General features: G+C 39.4%; 1 protein-coding gene across 8 annotated transcripts in view; it reads left to right on the plus strand.

The window, feature by feature from the left end:
* CSDE1 (cold shock domain containing E1) overlaps positions 1-19,005 on the plus strand; it is a 34,161-nt gene extending 15,156 nt beyond the window's left edge. For all 8 annotated transcript variants that reach the window (XM_061631920.1, XM_061631921.1, XM_061631923.1 and 5 more), the window contains 10 exons: positions 1,112-1,252; positions 1,462-1,620; positions 2,434-2,541; positions 3,157-3,332; positions 6,060-6,172; positions 7,785-7,904; positions 8,100-8,278; positions 9,583-9,746; positions 16,549-16,681; positions 17,719-19,005. In XM_061631920.1, coding sequence (XP_061487904.1) covers positions 1,112-1,252; positions 1,462-1,620; positions 2,434-2,541; positions 3,157-3,332; positions 6,060-6,172; positions 7,785-7,904; positions 8,100-8,278; positions 9,583-9,746; positions 16,549-16,681; positions 17,719-17,766 — 1,341 coding nt within the window. In that variant the 3' untranslated portion in view covers positions 17,767-19,005. The remainder of the gene's footprint in view (positions 1-1,111; positions 1,253-1,461; positions 1,621-2,433; positions 2,542-3,156; positions 3,333-6,059; positions 6,173-7,784; positions 7,905-8,099; positions 8,279-9,582; positions 9,747-16,548; positions 16,682-17,718) is intronic.
* The last annotated feature ends 427 nt before the right edge of the window (positions 19,006-19,432 follow it).

Genomic DNA, 19,432 nt, shown 5'->3' on the forward strand with positions numbered 1-19,432 from the left:
AGGGCCTTAGATACTGAACAAAGTGAACGGGTAGGTTCATAGTGGGAGAGGCGTTCCACAAGGTATTGCGGTCCCACACCGCAAAATGTCTGATTTGCATTTGTAAAATATCTGTAGATTGTGTGGAGCAAGAATTTCATGAAAATCTTTGTTACTGTTATCCACTGCTCCCCATCTCAGCCATCAGTTATTGAATCTTAAAAACTGAGGTCAGAATTCAGAGAGCAATTTGAGCTCAGCCCAAAGGCTTGCAATTTCAAAGCCATGTTGGCCATGTACAACTAGTCATACAATTCTTTGAATCCTCGAGCCAAAAATGTAGTTCTTTGCCATGCATAAATTCTTGCAATTTTTGCCCACCCTTTGAGGAATTAAATTGAGAAAAGGAGTGTCAAAAAAGAAGGTTTATAGAAGGAAAGGGTTCACTTTGAGATATTGCCTGCTTGCGTAGGGTTTGGCTAATGAAGTCTGAGATGGAATTTTCCCAAGGACTATTGTTTGTCAGGATCCAGGAGCTTTTTATGTTCTTCCATTGTAGGTTGTTTTTTGGGGGAGGGGGGCACAAATTATTGCCATAGACATGGATGGGCAGGTAGAGTAGTGAAAGAATTACGTTGTTAGTCACTATTTGTGGATTGAATGGTGAGACTGGGCTAGTCAAGCTTTGCAAATCCCTATTCCATTCATCTGTGCTCCTTGCTTCTGCTGCTATGTTTTGATTCCTGCTCTGCTTCTGGAATTAAAGGGGAGTAGTCCCTAGAGCAACTTTCCCAAACTTTGGGTCCCCAGATGTTGCTGGGCTACAACTCCCATCAGCACCAGCTAACATGGCCAATGGTCAGGAATTGTGGGAACTGTAGTCCAGCAACATCTGGGGACCCAAAGTTTGGGAAAAGCTGCCCTAGAGGGTAAGGACAAGTCTTGCATGCAGCTGGCTCAGCATAACTTGTGGCTTGATTACTCTCATTACTTGATTGAACTAATGATTGTTTTTTAGGGCTAGGAGACAATGTAAGAGTATTGTGGACTAGATGCTGTTCTGGTTGTATTTAACAGATAAGCACTAAGGATTCTTCACTTGTAATTACTGACCAATATGTTATGTCTACAGGGTGTGATTGCTGCAATGAGGGATGGCTTTGGTTTCATTAAATGTGTTGACAGAGATGCCCGCATGTTCTTTCACTTCAGTGAAATTCTAGATGGCAACCAGCTCCACATTTCAGATGAAGTAGAATTTACTGTGGTTCCTGTGAGTAAAACCTTATTTTATGGAATTTAGGCTACCCACTTGATGTTGCTTCAATCTGTTTATTTATTTTTCATTATCACTTTTATCTAACAAGAACTCAAGGTGGTTGACAGCATACATTAAAACAAGAAGTCAGCCAATCAATACAGTATCAGCAGTAATGAATTACTTGTTAACAATTTAGCAGTTTCATGACCTTCCTCTTCCAGGATATGCTGTCTGCTCAAAGAAATCATGCTATAAGGATTAAGAAACTTCCAAAAGGCACTGTTTCATTCCACACTCAGTCAGATCATCGTTTTGTGGGCACTATAGAAAAGGAGGCCACTTCTGCCAAATCCACTAGTCCAAATAAAGGCAAAGAGAAGGTAAAACTGCCTGGGGTTTTCTTCCTATTTCACTGTAAAATAGTAGCTGAAAACATAGATGAGATGGATATATTTTTAAATATTCCCTACCTGAAGAAGAACATCAAATTCAGTATTTGTGTTTCTCCTGTAAAAATTGGATGGGGATAAAGGGATAAAAACACATATTCCAACAAGATAAGGAAGTACAAAAGCTGGTAATACCAGTATATGTGTAATAACCTTAATTTACTTAGTAGGATGTGGTTTTTCTATGAACATAATGTCAATTCTTTTTGCTTGTGGAACTAAACATCTGTGCTAAATTTTAGAGTAATCTCTGCTATAAATTCATTATTTAATGGTAAAGTGGACAAAAGACATTTTCTTATTCTGAGTGTCTAATTCAAACATATCTATTGCAGTAAACTTCCTTTTCCTCGTTAAGGTATTTTAGCATAGTCAGGATTTAATCAAAAGCTATAATGTTAGAAATATCTCTGTTAAATGAAAACTAATCTATATTTTAGAAATGGGTTATGAATTACCTACATAATACTAATGTCCTGTATAATAAGTAAAAAAAAGAGGATAGGTTTGCTTGCAGTGTCTACAGTGATTACGTATACATCCTTTTTTGAAGTGAGGACTTTGCCTGTGTGAAGTAGATCCATGTCAAAACTGATGAATTCCATGAATAACAGAACTCGACTTTCTCAGTGCTCAACACCTATTTTCATACTACAGGTTACATTTGTACTGTCTGTTCGATAAGTTTAATTGCTTCAATTTTGGTTTTTACTTTCCTCCCCCTTCCTCCTGCCTCTCATTTAGGAAGCTGAGGAGGGAATAATCACTTATGATGATTGTGGGGAGAAGCTGACCATTCCCTATCAAGCTAAGGATGTCGAAGGAACCACTTCTCCTCAGATAGGAGATAAGGTAATATAACTATGCATAAAAATGTAAGTGTGCCCCATTATTCAGTAAAGTATTGCTAGTTATCAAGAGCCTTTTTAGTGATTCATTTTTGCTATCTGTATTGATTTGTAATTCTTAGCTCATTGCCGTCTAAATATTGTTAGAATAGCGTATAGTATAGTGAGAATTGGTGCATGGATGTGTCCTCTGCTCAGAAGCTGAGATCATTCAACCTTATGCTAATATCCTATGTCCCTGGATTAAGATTTGTTTAAGGCTACTTTTCAGTAAAATAAATAAATGAGATCCCAACAAAAAAATGTCGCTGTGAAAGATAGTTGCGAATTGGTGCGTGTGAATTCCTTCTCTCTTGATTGGGTACAGGCAAGTCTGCAAGACTGTTAACTGCTGACGGTTAAGTTTAAATGGTATGATAAGAGGATGCTGGCTTGAGCCCTTGGGAATTCAGTAGCCGAAGTAAGGGGGTCTCAAAAGAGATCTAATACTACTGTAAATTGTTTTCACTTGTGTGAACAAGCAATATGTCTAGTTAAATTACTTCCAAAAGTGCATGTGTTGTCTCTAACCCTTCTAGAAGGCATTGTCTTTGTCTAACATGTATGCTTTTCCTTAAAGGTTGAGTTTACTGTCTGTGAAGTGAAGAGAACTGGGCTGCAAACAGCTACATCTGTCAGAATGCTTGGTAGAAACTACAGTTCGAAAAGGCTTTTGGGATATGTGGCAACTCTAAAGGATAATTTTGGATTTATTGAAACAGCCAATCACGATAAGGAGATTTTCTTCCATTACAGGCAAGTGATTGCACTAAGGGTTTGTTAAACATTATATTTTATTATATATTATTTGGTACAGGCCAAATGAAGCAGCTTCTACATGTTCCATACAGCAGCTTACTGGAGTCTCTGCATCACCGATGGACATTCCTCAAGCATTCCTTCTAGCAGTAATGTGGAGGTCCTCTATATTTATTTATTTTATTTATTTATTAAATTTATTATCTGGCTGGCAATCCAGCCACTCTGGGCGAAGTACAAAATTAAAACATAGAGTTACATTAAAATATTAAAATCTCAACCAATAATAATAAAACCTAACCCACCCCATATGCTGGAAGAGCATCTGTGTGGTGAGCTCTTATATCATGATATAAGAGTAGTAGTATGCTCCAGTAGCATGGAGTAGTCTCCCCACTGAAGCTATTACCATCTGATTTAAGTGTGCCCTGGTTCTTAAAACTGGGGACCTCATTCGATGTGTGCAGAATAATGGGAAGGAGGATGAAAACCTCCATTGAGGACACAGAGTTCTGAGACAGATGGAGCCTTCCTTCCCTCACTAACCATGACAAATGGCTGAGTTGAATGCCCACTAGCAGAAGATTTATGGGGGTGACTATTCCACAAATAGGATTAGGATGATGTGGTAGAAGCTGCTGCTTAATTCCAGTATCTGATGCTAATGTTGGATTTGTGTCTTGATCCCCAGATCTTTGTGCACAATAGCAAGCAAGGGTCCCTGTGCATCTTGCTGTGGTTAATAATACTTAAATTATTGTTATTATTAAATTTTATATCCCATCATTTCTCACAAATGGAGCTTAGGACAGCTCCAGTCATCAAGAGTTCAGTGGTCTGAAAGGTGTGTGCTTCTCTTCCTCCCACCCCTGGTCAACCTGGACCGTACATTAGCCTTAATGTGAAATAACTTGGAACACTTCTTGTGAGACATCTTACTATAATCCTAAGGAATTGGAACATGATTGCTCTGTACAGCAGGGCTGGGGCATCTCAGGCTTTGGGAGTTCTCCAAGCCTCTATCTGGCCCTCAGGACTCTTCCCAGGCTGCACTTTTCACCAGCCCTGATTTGCACCTCCTTAACTATTTTTGCCTAGCTGTGTCCTCAGACTCTCATAATGCCTCTTCATTGCCTGGATGGGAACTTAAAGAGGGGTGTGTGTAGAAACTAGCCTACTGTACAAAGGTAAAACTTGTATTCATTGCTCTGGCCTTTTTGGCTTCTGACCCCACCCCCAACTGGCATATGTGGCTCCTGGAAGGTTGCCCAGAACAGAATGCAGCCCTTGGGCTGAAAAAGGTTCCCCACCTGCCATACAGGAATAGAAGACTCCATTGAGTGCATGTTGTATGTCACAGAGATCTTAAGTTTCACTGTTTATGCTGGATTTCTGAGACAAATATTTGTTTATTTGTTTATTTACAACATTTATATACTTCTTAAATACTTGCATTTCTAAGCAGTGTACATAAAAATCATAATAAAACAAAGTTATCATAAAACCAAACACTACCTCAAAATGCCTTCTGGAAGAAGAAAATTTTAGTCATGCATCTAAAGTTTAACAAGGAGGGTGCTGTGTAAACTCAGTCAGGAGGGACTTCCACAGGTTTGGGCCCACTATGCTGAAAGCACAGCTTTTAGTCATTCCGAGCTGCACATCTGAGCCATGGGGGACCACCAACAGACTCCTCCAAAGATCTTTGTGATCGGGCTGGGATATAAGGGATTGGGCAGTCCTTAAGATACCCTGAACCTTAGTTGTTGTGTCTTGTAAATTAATATAAGAACCCTGGTCCTGGCCCAGTCACACATGGGGAGCCAGTATAAGTTTGAAGCACCACAGTTGTGTGCTGTTGGTAGTCCAGTCTAGCTTCTGGACCAGACACAAGGGTAGCCCCACAAAGAATGCATTGCAGCCATCAAGTTCTGAGGATATCAATGCATGACTCACCACCAGGCTATCCCTATCCAGATATTCTAGTAAGGGTAGTATTGGCTTTAGTAGGCATATCAAAAAATTATTGGTCCAGTGCACAACTTCACAATTAATAGGTTTCTAATAAGTATCAGACCTTTCAGTCAGTTCAAGGAATTGGGACTAGCACTTGACATATAGAATAGATGGAATATCTTTAAGGCATTACTCTATAAAACCTCTTTCAGTAGGCTCCAGCATACTTCTACATGAACTTCAAAAGATGGATGCTGTGTGAGAAAATGCTAGTGCAGGAGTGTGGAACCTTGAGGCCGTCCAGATGTTGCTGGACTACAACTCGCATCATTCCTAACAATTGGCAATGCTGACTGGGGCTGATGGGAGTTGGAGTCATCTGGAGGGCCACAGGTTTTCTGCTCCTACACTAGTGACATAAACATCACCTTTTATGTGTTGCTGCTTCATACATTAAGAACTAGCCCTGATTTACACAAATAATGACTGATGAGAACAGTCTGATGTGAAGAGTACTTATGGAAGATCAATTTACAACCTTATTGATAATAGTATGCTTTGTATGTGGCATGAGGCTCTTTTGTAATGTTTAGTAAATTAAAGGTGAAGGCTGTTGCACTGTGAACACGAAAAGAAATTCTCAAGGTTATTCCATTTGTATTTGTTTCCTAAAATGTAAACGCGTTAACTGTTCATCTTAGTTGCTAAAGGAATGGCATTCTTGGTCACATTTACGCATCCTCAAGACTTCTGTGTAACTGTTTGCAGTGAATTCTCTGGTGATATCAATAGCCTGGAACTTGGAGACATGGTTGAATACAGCTTATCAAAAGGCAAAGGAAACAAAGTCAGTGCGGAGAAAGTGAACAAGACACATGCAGGTGAAACTGCTTTTAAGTTTCTTTTCAAACCAAAGGTTGGTCCTCAGATGTGCTTGGTGTTGACAGCTTTCTGGATGTCTGCTTGTGACTGTTTTTCAAAAATGTGAATTAATTCCAGCCTCAGGCATTTCCATTGTGGTGCTTTATAATCTAAAATTAGCTGTTAAATTCAGGGAATCTGAGGTACTTTGCAGTCTGAGAATCAGACTAAGATAGAAGGATCTAATCAAATAATAGCATCTTCAGGTCACATTTTTAAACAATATGGAAGGAATTGTGTCACTTTTTCAGTTTATAATTCACTTTGAATACCAATAAGAAGAAATGGATATTCTATAAAAGGGTTAGTTATTAAAGTAGATCGTGCTATTGAATAAGTAAAATGAAGAGGGATCCTTAAAAGAAATGGGTGAGATCTTAATGTGGAAATGCTGGCAGCCTCACAGGTAAAAAGTGTAGTGTGCTTGTTGCTCACCCTGTGTCACTTGCTTGAGTCCTCCTGCACTGCAGCTGCTTCCAATTACCTCTTCATTCCCAGTCTACAGCAGCCCATTTTCTCAGCATACAAGAAGATGGAGGAGTGTAATTGCTGTGAAAATTGTAAGCTTTATTGGGCACTGTGTTATAGAGGCCTCATTTTGTGCCGAATGTTAGAGCCAAGAGCTCTTCGACACTAGAAATGGGAGTAAGGTCTCACCTGGTTGTCTGAGGGCAATTCTTACCAGAAACAACCACTGAGGTGGCTCATTGCAAACCTGTTTTACCAGTGTTTGGGATTAGGTAAAACTAACATGTACATCAGGTTTGGGGAGCCTGTGGCTCTCCAGATGGTGATAAACTAGAACTTCCATAATTCCTGGCCATTAGCCATGCTTATTGGGACTGATGGGAGTTGTAGTTCAGCAACATTTGGAGGGCCAAAGGTTCCTTAACACAGATATATGATGTGAATAAGGTATTGGTCTTTAACTCCATATACCTATCTGGTCTTTGGTTGACTAACAGCGTGAGAACATGACTATTTGTATGGGATGGAAATTTTGTCTACAAAAGATTTTGAAACATTGCATTAGAAATTAAATAGCAATCTGAAATGTTAAGAATGAAGAATTAAACTTTTTCAATCTATAACTGCAACAAATTGGAAAATTGCACCACCCAATATTGGTGACTAGTTGGAAAACACTACTCAGCCCAATGAGCATATTGAAACTTTCAGATCAGATATGTGGTGGTACCACCCTAGAATATATGTGTGGAGTTTTATATTGGAGAACTTGACATGCATAGTCATGTGAACTATGTGCCCTCCCCTGAACATATGAAGGAAAGCCAGTACTATGAGTATGTGGATAACTTGCTGTTGCCTGAAGTTTTGAAGATTTTCCCATGGCATCTAGTGATGTAGCTTGTTAGGTAGGTTCCAAAATCTTCTGCATCCTGCAGCCTTGAGCTACTTTTTGGATTCTGTGCCTTAACCATGGTCCTAATTCTAGGACATAATTTCATTTTGTTAATAGGTCTCACTTGAAACAGAGTGACTCTGCTGAGCTCCATACAAAGTTCTTCATGAAATATTGCCACTTGTAATGCGGTTGATCTTGTTTTGTAGTGAATGGCATCACAGATGACGCTGAGCCAGCTGTTTACACGGGTAAAGTAATTCGCCCTCTCAGGAGTGTAGATCCCACCCAAACTGAATACCAGGGAATGATTGAAGTCATGGAGGATGGTGAGTAGTGTGTCTTAGCCTGTCCAGTAGTATACTGATCCACTTATGTAGTTGGGTGCCTTAATGAACGTTGGTTGAAGTAAGACTTGCATGTTACTTTATTAAAATCAACAATGTGATGTTTAAATAATACAGAAGCTGTTACTTCAGAACCCTTAATGACAACACATCTTTCTCTTGCGCTTGCTTCTCTAGGAGAAATGAAAGGTGAAGTCTATCCTTTTGGAATTGTTGGTATGGCAAACAAGGGGGACTGTCTGCAAAAAGGAGAGACTGTAAAGTTCCAGCTTTGTGTCCTTGGTCAGAATGGACAAACAATGGCTTGTAACATTACACCTTTCCGTAGAGCCACTGTGGAATGTGTGAAAGATCAGGTCAGATGGCTTCTTGAGATGCTAGTTGTATCTTTGCTGTATGTAAAAGCTGAATCACTGGCTTAATGCTCAACTGATGTAATTCAGATGTTTTTCCTATTTTACTGGGCACAGTAACCTTAGCTTGGTAGGGAAAATAGTCACAAAGCAAAAAAGCCCCACAGTGCTACAAAATTATTGTGGAAGAGGTAGTTTTCATGGAATAGAAGTGATTATACTGTGTTTGCCAGTGCCATTCCCATTCATATTGCTATACTAAATATTAACAAATATAGTACACTGTCATTTTCAGACATTAGTTTCATTTAGAAATGGAGATGTGGGACTGTTCGTTTAGCCCTGCCCCCAAAGTTGCACAGATCCTTTTTGTTGAAGGGTTGGGCATAACTTCCGAAACAGGCAGACTCCATGCTAAATTGACAACCCCACAGTCCCTTTTGCCATGCTTACCCTCTTATCCTAAACATTATTTGTGTGAAAAGTGTATCTTGCTTGAAAGGAAAGTCATAGTCCTTCACATACTCTGTTTTGATTTCTAACTACAGAAGGAAAAGATCTTAAGTTGTTTCTGCCCTTTAGTCTCTCTTCATGTGGTTGGTTGAAAATAGATCAAGTTATTTGTACCCTCCTCTTCTGCTCATAGAGTAGTGAATGTGTTTTTAGATCTCTTCATGGCTTAGTTTAGATTTATTACCATTTATTTCCCACATTGCTTTTATTATGGAACTCGGGGTGTAGTATATAGGTTTCCCAGTATCCCATCCAGATACTGACCAAATCAAGCCCTGCTTAGCTTCAGCAAGTTTGTTGTACCATATGCCTCCAGGCTTATGACTTTGATTTTTCTGTATTAGGGCCTCATCTTTTATTCTGAAAGGAAATTACTGAAACTCTGCACAGTATTCCGGAACATCCAATGTAAAGGTTCTTTTGCACATTGAGGCCTAACTTTATTTTAAAGGTCCTGAGCTTGACCTCCAAGCAGTTGAATGGGCTGAATTTATAACTTTTGTTTGGGTGTAAAAGACATGGTTAGAGTTTTTGAATCTTGGCAGGAACCAATGATGGCCAATGGTGTGGAGGTCTGAAACTATCATGGATCATAGAAAGCCCTGTTACAAATGCTTTCTGTTTTAGTGTATTAAAGTCCATTGATTTCATTGGGTCTACCTGGAGTATGACTAACATTGGATATCACTCTTAGTATTCTAAATTGTGGGGTGAGCAGTAAATAAAACTTCAGTCCTACCTGTTGGATTGCACAAGTTGTACAGCTGATGAGACAATTTCCATTCCTCTTCCAGTTTGGTTTCATAAACTATGAAGTGGGTGACAGCAAAAAGCTCTTTTTTCATGTGAAAGAAGTTCAGGATGGTGTGGAGCTGCAGGCTGGTGATGAAGTAGAGTTTTCAGTCATCCTCAATCAACGCACAGGGAAATGCAGTGCCTGTAATGTGTGGCGTGTTAGGTAAGATATTACATTACTTTATTCACTCTTGTGAAGGGAAACCAAGCAATTCTGAACTGATTTCTTCATAGGAAAGTGGCAGATGTCTTCGAGCTGCCTTAACTGAAATCTTACCAAAAAATCTATTAACACTTAAGTATAAGTATTTATTCCACTTGGGATGAGTTAATCTGTTGCAATGTGAATAAATGGATTTTAATGCAAAGACAGTCCTTTCTTGGGAGAAGGTTGGTGGTAAATGTGACTATTCCTTGCATATTTACTCAGATGCAAGTACTATCGAGGTCATTGTTTTGCTATGAAATATTTGTACATACCATTAGGACTGTGGGGTTTTATTCAGGGGTATCCAGCTGATGGTAACTTTCAGCAATTCCCCCTCCCCCCAATCTAAATTTGTTTTGAGGGTCCCTCCAACCCTCTGGTAAGTCAAAGGGCATATAGCCCCAAAGCTGAACAAGTTTGCTATCCTTGAGACATATGTACTTACTGTGACAGCATTAACCTGTTCCAGCTAATAGAGTATTCCAATTTAATAGGATATCAAATGGCCATAATGCTTTGTAATGCTGAACTTGGGTAGTTTGGCAGTGAAACATGCCACCCACAGACAAGATGGTTTCTGTATACTAATGACACCCCAGGTATGTAGAAATATATTTCCTGAGAGGAAGGGTGGGATATACATGAAATTAATTAATTTAACTAATTAAAAGGAAAAGAAACTTTACAAACAGCCAGACAAGGATCTGTGTTCACTGGGTTCCAATAAGGAATGTTGAGGGTGTTGGTTGAAAAGAGAAAAAGGGAAAACTGGGGAGAGAAGAGAAAAAGGAAATTGGTTTAGAGGGTTAACAGCTAGGAATTACACTGCAGCATCTTGTTGTACATCCTTCAAATACTGAACTTGATGCTCCCAAGCCTGACAGTTTGGAAGCAGAACATGGTCACCCACAGACCAGGTAGGACATACTTGCAAGATTCTTCTGGTATGTAGAAATATATTTTTGTAAATTAAAATGAAAAAAAAGTCAGGTGAGAATTGGGCATGTTCAGTGGCCTCTAGGAGCTATGAAGGGTGGTATTCAATGCTAGTCCTACTCAGAGTAGACCCACTGAAGTTAATGGATATTACTAACTTGGGTTCATTAATTTCAGTGGGTCTACTCTCAGGACCTAGTTGACTACAACCCAAAATCTTTGAAAATAGCATAGTATCAGCTCAGGGTAGGAGGTGGAGCCCTTAACAGCTATAGTATCCTGGAGGTGGGGCTTAGGGGAAAGGGAATACATGCTGTAAGGCAGCCTTTCCCAACTAGTGGGCCACCAGATGTTGTTGGACCACAATTCCCATCTTTCTTGACGATTGGCAATGCTGGCTGAGGCTGATGGGAGTTGTGGTCCAACAACATCTGGTTGGGAAAGGCTGCTGTAAGGTGAAAAAATCTCCCCTTCTCTCCCCCCCCCCCCAAATACAGGAACATTTCAGAAAGTAGGAAAAAGAAAGGACAATGTCTCCCTTCCCCACTCACTAGACCCCTTTCTCATGGCTGTATGAACAATAAGTAGATTCAGTTTGTGGCTGAGCCATTTGCTGCTATATATAGCATAGTAGAAAAAGGTTTCTCTGTGTGTTTTTGTTTTCCCATTTTTGAACTGCTGTTTGCCAGACTCCTGTTCCATGCTAGTTTCAGGGACTGAGGATACACTGCAACAGTTTGTTGCGGGTCTCCACTTGGTTTAATTTCAGTTTTCAGATGACTAGTGTCGATAATGGTTTGTGATAACTGTTTGTTCATTTATAGCAGCCTTCTCCAGTCTGCCACACTCCTGTTGTTTTGGACAACAACTTTTATCAGCCTCTGCCAGCACAGCTATGTTGGAGGAGGCTGAAAGAAGTTTTAGTCCAAAACTTCTGGAGGGCACCAGATTGTCAGAGGCTGGTTTATGGCATCAAGTAGCACTCCTTCAAATTGATTCCGCTGTCCTTTTAATACATCTTTCATGATTTATTTCTGCATCCATTCCTTTCAGGGATAGAGCCTTCAATTTGCCCATTACTGTGACATCCACAAAACCTTTTGTAAATCTATTTTTACCCCCAAATACTTTGCACTCTTGCCAGTGATTATGAGCTACATTGACTGGATTGGGGGGAAAGGGTGAGGATGGTGGCTGTTTAGGTAATACACTATTGCTTTTTTCTCCTTTTCCTTTTTTCTTTGTTGCAGACTGCTTCTTTTTTAAAAAGCACACATCTTGTAACATTTGCTTCCTGAATGTATGAATTACTTCAGTAGTTATTCTTTGTCTCTTTTGTTCTGTCAACTACTTAACTTTCTGTTCTTCATGTTTTTTGGATCTGCAAAATATAACTGGTTGCAATCCAAATGTAATGGGAACAAATGGTCATTCATGCAGCATGGCCACCTGTCGTCTTGTCTGTATCATAGCCACCTGCACCCTCTTAAAAAAGAAAAGAAAAAGCTTCTGGGTATTGGGACCTACAGGAAAGGTCTGGGAAGCAATGGAAGAACACTAGAAATTAGGTGGAGGCATCTTGTGTGAGCCAAGCTCCCACTCAGGGCTGCAGTGATGAAAAGGGGAAGGAAAGCCAGGTTGTGTGAGCAGGCCTTCTGCTTGCATAACATTTGAATGCAACCCATTCTGTGCACAGAAATCTTTTTTCATTTTATTATGGTTTGCCTTTTCAGTTGTTTCTTTCTCATCCCATAACTCATGGTTATTGAATTTTTTAACATTAAGGCTTAAGTGCAATGATTTATTTATTATTTGATTTATATCCCGCCCTTCCTCCCAGCAGGAGTCCAGGGCAGCAAAACATATTTAAAAACATTTTTTTAAAAAGCTTTCAAGTCTTTTTAAAAAAAGGTTAAAAACATTGGTTAGTTTTTTTAAAAAAAAAAGTTTTAAAAACATATTAAAAAGCAATTCCATCACAGATGCAGACTGGGATAAAGGCTCAAAAGGCTTGTTGAAAGATGCTTCCCTGAAGGTTATTGTACTGCAATCAGTGGAACACCTTCAAAATAGGTTTTTGCTCTTGCCACGATGCTGCAATTACTATTCTCAGCACAGCATTTTATTCTAAGTTGTAGTGTTTCTTTCAGTGTGCCTTTCTTGACCCTTTCTTGTTTCAAATTTATGTTGTTTCTTCTACTTTCTGTTCTTCACGTTTCTGTAATCCTGCTTTTCCTCATACTTTATTCCTTCCTATGCTCATATCTTGAGAAACACAAGAGATGCAATTTTCTCTATTTCCCCTTTTTAATCATCGTTCATGAAAGGTTGTCAGTTAGCACCTTGACTGACATAGGTTATGACTTCTGGGGTTGGCTAAAGTAGAAAGCTCACTTGCTTTTCCAGTGGGCACTAGGACACCACCAAGTGGATATTGTCTTTCTCTCCTATTGCTTGAAGCAGGGAAAAGATAACACACCAGGGACTCTCTTGCTAGCCTCACCCACGGCATATTTGTTTTCCTGCCTTGCTTGTACTGTTTCACCATGCTGTTCAGTCTGGCCAGCTAAAGAAAACCATCTTAATATCCTTTTCCCTTTATATTCCTGCTGTCCTTTGCTTCATTTCATGTTCCTGGTCTGTGTGGAGTGTGAACTTGTTCTGATTACACTCTGAAAATGAATTAGAAAATTAACTGTTATGACCATATTTGACTGTTGCTCCCGTTGGCTGGATTACATCACGCAGTTTCCAAACAGCCCTCATTAGTTTAAACACTACATTTAATAAATTCCCATATTGATTAGATATCTCTTTAATTGGTTAACAGTATTATCAATTTCTAGAAGGCTTTAGTTTGAATAGCTTCATTTAATGTGTGTGTGTATTATACAGCCATGAGAGTGGCTGTATACTATAGTCAGCATGGATTTTTCGCATTCCACGATGTTAAATTGAAAATAACCCTCATGCCATTCTGATCCTTCCCATAAGCTCATTTTAAAACACAACCTTACAAAACTTAGCCCTGAACTCAGAAACGCTTGCTTAGTGACCCTCTAAATTTTCTTTTCTTTCTTTATTATTTTATTTATATCCCACCCTTCCTCCCAGCAGGAGCCCAGAGCGGCAAGTGATACACAAAACAGTCCGAGAGAATCGAGAGTTCAAAGTGTAAAAAGAGAGAGAGAAAAACCAGACCCCTTTTGTACTTTTTTCATAATCTGTTGAAATTAATTAAAAATCAGCCATGTTCACAGAGTACCCACACTCTGACCTTCATCTTCTGCAGTTTAAACGTTTTTAAAAAAATGCCTGGCTGGTTTTTAATTAATTAAAATTAATTGGCGTGAACTCAATGATCATGTTGGGGCATGCTCAGTAAGAACGAACTGTCAGTGTTCTAAAAGCCAGACTCGCAGCTGCTTGGTAATCAGGTGGCCACACCCACACCAGACTTTGATTTCACGTGAGACAGTCATGGCTTCCCCCAAAGAATCCTGGAAAGTGTAGTTTGTGAAGGGTGCTGAAAGGAGACTCCTATTCCACTGACAGGGCTCCAGTGGCCAGACTGGTTTAACAGTCAGCCGCTCTGATTGACGTTCTGCGAGTGGAACAGGGCATCTCCTAGCAACTCTCAGCACCCTTCACTAACTACACTTACCAAGATTCTTTGAGAGAAGCCATGACTGCCTAAAGTGAAATAACAGTCTGGTGTAGTCAGGGACAGCTTTGGTTTAAATTTGGGTGGGAGGCTACATGTGCCAGCTGTAGAATAAAAAGGTGGAGGAAACCCTGAAAAAGAATGATACTGTTCTCAATGTTTTCCTTTTGGAAAGGAAAGGGGCTTCCCCTCTACCCAGTGCCCACCCACCCAATCTCCTCCCCCTCCTGCCCTCCTCCTCCCCCAGGTCAGTTTCACCTATCCTAAGCATAATTGCACAGGACCACCTCTGCATTCACTAATAGGCAAAAAACCTTGCGGTTTAAGAACATACCTATAGCCAACAGATATTTCTATCAAACTTTAAAAAGCAGGGAAATTGAGCAGCTATAGTGAATGCACCAGTGGAGCAAGAGACCTGACCTCATCTCTGAGATATTGTACTGCCCTACAAAGTTGTCAAAATGCAAACACAATTTGGGTTGGTCTTTCACAGTCCAATCCACTTCCTGTGTAGCTTGGAAGAATTTGGTAACATGCCTCTGAGCATATGGTGAGCGGTGGCAACACCTGCAGTCAGCCCAAATAACAGAAACAAGACGTGCTGTGCTGATCTTGTTTTCAGTAAGGAAGAAACTATTAAAACAGTTGATATAGTTCAGATTGTCACTTTAAGTAGTTTGATTTACTTTGCAATTTTAGTGAAGTTGGCTATAGGTACATTCTTAAAACACAAGGTTTCTTGCCTATTAGTGAATATATATATATACACACACACTCTTTTAAACAGCAAATTTCTTTTGGCAGCAAATACCGAAAGATTTAAAAAAGGCTTCATCAGTGGTCTCGAAGTGCATCAGACTGCACATGCAGTCTAAGACTTTATCCAGATTTGGCAGAAATGTAGATCTTTTGGAGAGCAGGAGTGGTGGTGGGTTTTTTCTTAATTTCTTCAGCGATTCCCTTTGCCCATTCTGAAGCCCCTTGCATCAGTGCACAACATATTTATTTAATGGAGTGTTCAGTACACATCCCTAATGAAAAAGGCAAGAGTACAAATGAAGAATTGTTGAGCGTTATCTACACATCAGAGTGCTACAGATACTGGCACTTCAGAGTAATGTATGAGTAATTTAAATTACTATTTTTGTTTAATTTATTACCCATCCTTCACCTTAAGGTCCAAGAGTGGGTTACAACAAATTAAAATACAACATTAAAACAGTTTACAACAAATTATTATCACAGAAGTATGGTGGGTCCTAAAAAATACACATTGCATGTGCCAAAGGTAAGGATAAATAGGTCTGTCTTCAGCATTCACTGAAAAACTGTATAGTGAACGTGCATTATGCATCTCTATGGGGAGGGAGTTCCACACTATAGAGGCTGTCAGAGAATGCTGTCTCCCAGCCCCCCCATGAGTTTCTGAGGGTGGCAGAACTACCAAGAGGGCCCCCTCTAATTTTAACACCCAAGAGGGTTTGTAGGAAAGGAGGTGACCTTTCTGTTATTTGGGGCCTAAAGCTTTAAAAGCTAACATGAGTACATTGAATTGGGCCTGAAAACAAACTGGCAACCAATGAGTAATTGTATTCATTCACTCTTTCTCCTTCTTTGGGACCAAGAGAGGCACTATTATTTCTATTAAAACTGGAATCTTAACTCAGCAGAACTCTCTTTCAAGTATACTGCTGCAAAAAATACATAGTTTTGTGACAAAGATAGTTTTGATATTGGAGTCTATGATAAAATTCCAAGTGTAAATGCATCCTAACAGCTGGACAGTTACATATTCCCAGTCTGCAATAATGAATATGTAACTGCCCAGCTGTTGGGATGCATTTACACTTGGAATTTTATCAGACTCCAATATCAAAACTACCTTTGTCACAAAACTATATATATATATATATATATATATATATATATTAAAAACTGCCTTTGATATGGTAGGATTACTATAAATCTTGTACTGAATCCTCTTCAGAACTAAATTTAAACAGTTATTCCAGGGTTGGGTGGGAAAAGATATTAAATACCAGCATGAATGCTTTTATGGTAGGAAGTTGGCTTTCTGTCTCTTCTTAAAAAACAAATATTCAAATCTTGCATCTGCTGGTTTCTTCTAATGATTTAATTGGTTTCTATTAACAGTGAAGGTGCTAAGGCCATAGCTGCTCCACGTCCTGATAGACTTGTTAATCGTTTAAAGAGCATTAATTTGGATGATGCTAGTGTTCCTCGTCTAACTGTTCTTCGTCAGCCAAGAGGACCGGATAATTCAAAGGTATGTTACAAGTGATTTGCCTAATGTGTGGCCACAACACTGGAGGTTCAGCTTCTGTGACAGACCTGATTGAAGCCAAGCCAGACTGCTCTATTCAAAGAGTGATTTTACAGAAGTTTAGGGAACATGTTGCTCTTATAGGGAACAAGTGGGGAGTTGTGTTGGAAGAGCAAGAGACAGTCAGACTGCAGAGGAGAGGAGAGTAAGAAATTACTGTTGCTAGCAGGCATATAATGGGCAATCTAAGGTCTAAAAGACTTGGTAAATTTGTAGAGAGATTTAATGGTAAAGATGGGGAACTTCTGCTGAATTAAAAAATGATATGGAGCCAACGAAGAGGTTTGAAGAGTTTTATGTGGAGTGGGCTACAGGATTGGTGAGTGGACTGACGTATGACTTGGGATTAACTTGTGAGTAAACATCATATGAAAATATTGGCCATGAAAAAGAGCATTGCTGGTTCATACATCAGTATAGTAAGTGCTGTGTAGAATGTTTTACTTCCTTTTTAATTGCAGAAAAACAATGTCTCAGCTGTGCTAAAGGGATCTAGCGTAAAAGCAACTAGAGGCAACAGAGGTCAAGGGGAGAGAGCAGAGAACGCTAGGTTTGGTAGCAAGATGACCTATTGAAGGCAGTCAGTGGAGTACTGAGGGTCAAGAATAGAGCCAAAAGAAAGGAAGTCAAGATGGCATGAATAAGCAGGATGCCTGTGAGTTTGGGGAAAGGGGAAAAGAAACAAGCAGTTGGAAATTGAGTCAAGGGAGGGTTTTATTTTAAAAAATTAAGTGCTTACACATGGTAGGGGAAAAGGCAGAAGACAGGTTAATAGCAGAAGAAATGGAATAACATCCAGGGGGCAGTTGCACGGTTGGGTGTGGCAGACAAATGGCAGTGGAGAGAGCATGATATTAAAATGAAGAAAGGATTTTCTTCTAATATGCTTAGTATCGAGATGACTCACGTGGCAGCTTTTTACTTTTTTTCATGATTTCAAGTTCCAATTTAAACTCATTTGATTATTGTGCTATTTACAGGGATTTGGTGCAGAGAGAAAGATTCGTCAAGCTGGTGTTATCGACTAACTGGTCTCAAAGCAAATAACTACGTAGGAGCAAGTGGTGGGGTCTGGTGAAGGGTACTGAATATCCCCATATTCATCCCTTCCAAATTCTAAAGCGCTATTACACCAGTTTTAACACCTTCCTCATGTTATGTTTAAAAATAAATTTATGAAACAGTTTTAAAATATGCACAGTTGCATCCTGGAGAACCTAAGGTGGCGCCTTATAGTATCACGTTTTAGAAGCTTTTTGAATGGTGCATTTAACGCAACTGGTAACTGCAAATCTACTTTGCCTCTTTAAGTAAAACATTATAGACAGTTCTACTCTTGTAGACCTTATGAAATTCTGCACTGAAAAGATATACATATATATTTCCTTAATTCACTTCTGCCAAGGTGTTGCAATGCCTTAGCTCTCAGTTACTTTACCATCTCTCTTAAGACAGGAGAAGTTAAGTTCCTGTTCATTCTGCTCTACTTTTGAGGACCATATGAGGATGAATATACTAACTCTTTATATAGAATCCTATATGAGTGCTCAAACCAGTTCCTTAAGTTGATGGCCAAATGTTAAAATGTTTTGTATGTCTCATTTAAACTCAAGTCCATATAGCAAGCAAAGTTATCTCCTAGATCTCATTGAAAGTATCTTCCAGAGTAGACTTAATAGTTTTTGTAGCTATCTTCAATTAGCATGCACAGTGCAGAATTTCATAAGGAAGAAGTGTGCCATCAGTGTGATAACTTAAAGACATTTAAAACAATGCACAAATTTGCTGCTGCTTAGAACACTGCAGCTTCTAAACCCAGTTTATTTTACTGATTAAAAAATTAAAAAGTTGTGCCTGAAGTGAATACTTTTTTTTTTGCAGCCAGCACCCAGTGTACTGTAAAAGAATACTTAGGCTTTCCATAGCTGTATTGAGACTTTCATCAAGGTGAAATAGTTGATGTCTGTGTGCTTTTTTTCCCCCCTCCAGGCCCCTTCTCTCCCCTCCCTCCCCTCCCTCGGCCACACTTTATCAAGCGAGCAAACTGAATGATTGGTCTAAGTATTACTTTAACCAAAAAGATCAGGAGTTATTTTCTTTGAATAGAGGGCAGTACTGTGTTTTTTCCCATGTTACCTCTATTCTCAATTTAGGGTTTTTCTTCTCTGGGAGATGCATTATCTTTGTAAAACAAACATTGCTTTCTCCAATTTTTCTGTTAATGGCGAAGAATGGAAATAGAATAAAGTTTTACTGATTTTGAAAAACTGCTTCAATCTTGTAACTCCTTCATTAAACTATTCCTAGTCCCAAAATATACTTCATGTGGTACAGATCAGGTTCTGTATTCTCAGAGTCCATTCCAGACACGAGTTGTGAGAGGCCCCTTTGCAGATGATCAAGTTCTATAATGAAGTCACCTATTAGTAAGGGTTTCACTAGTACAGAGCACATGCCCTCAGATAGTATGACGTCAGAAAGGGGAGCATGGGATGGTGAGAAACAAAGATGCTTCTTTTGGGGGAGGTGGCGGGAGGCTTTTCCACACAACCGAACATGAAATGGATACCATACTAGTCACATCAGGTTAGTTTCAAAGTTGTAATTATTCAGTGCTTTTGTCTTTAAATACTATAAGGGACGTAGGTACTATTGAATTGCCATGTCCAATTAGAATAATTCCAAGTAAAGCTT

This window comes from Rhineura floridana, chromosome 6 (assembly GCF_030035675.1).
Source record: "Rhineura floridana isolate rRhiFlo1 chromosome 6, rRhiFlo1.hap2, whole genome shotgun sequence".
NCBI lineage: Eukaryota > Metazoa > Chordata > Lepidosauria > Squamata > Rhineuridae > Rhineura > Rhineura floridana.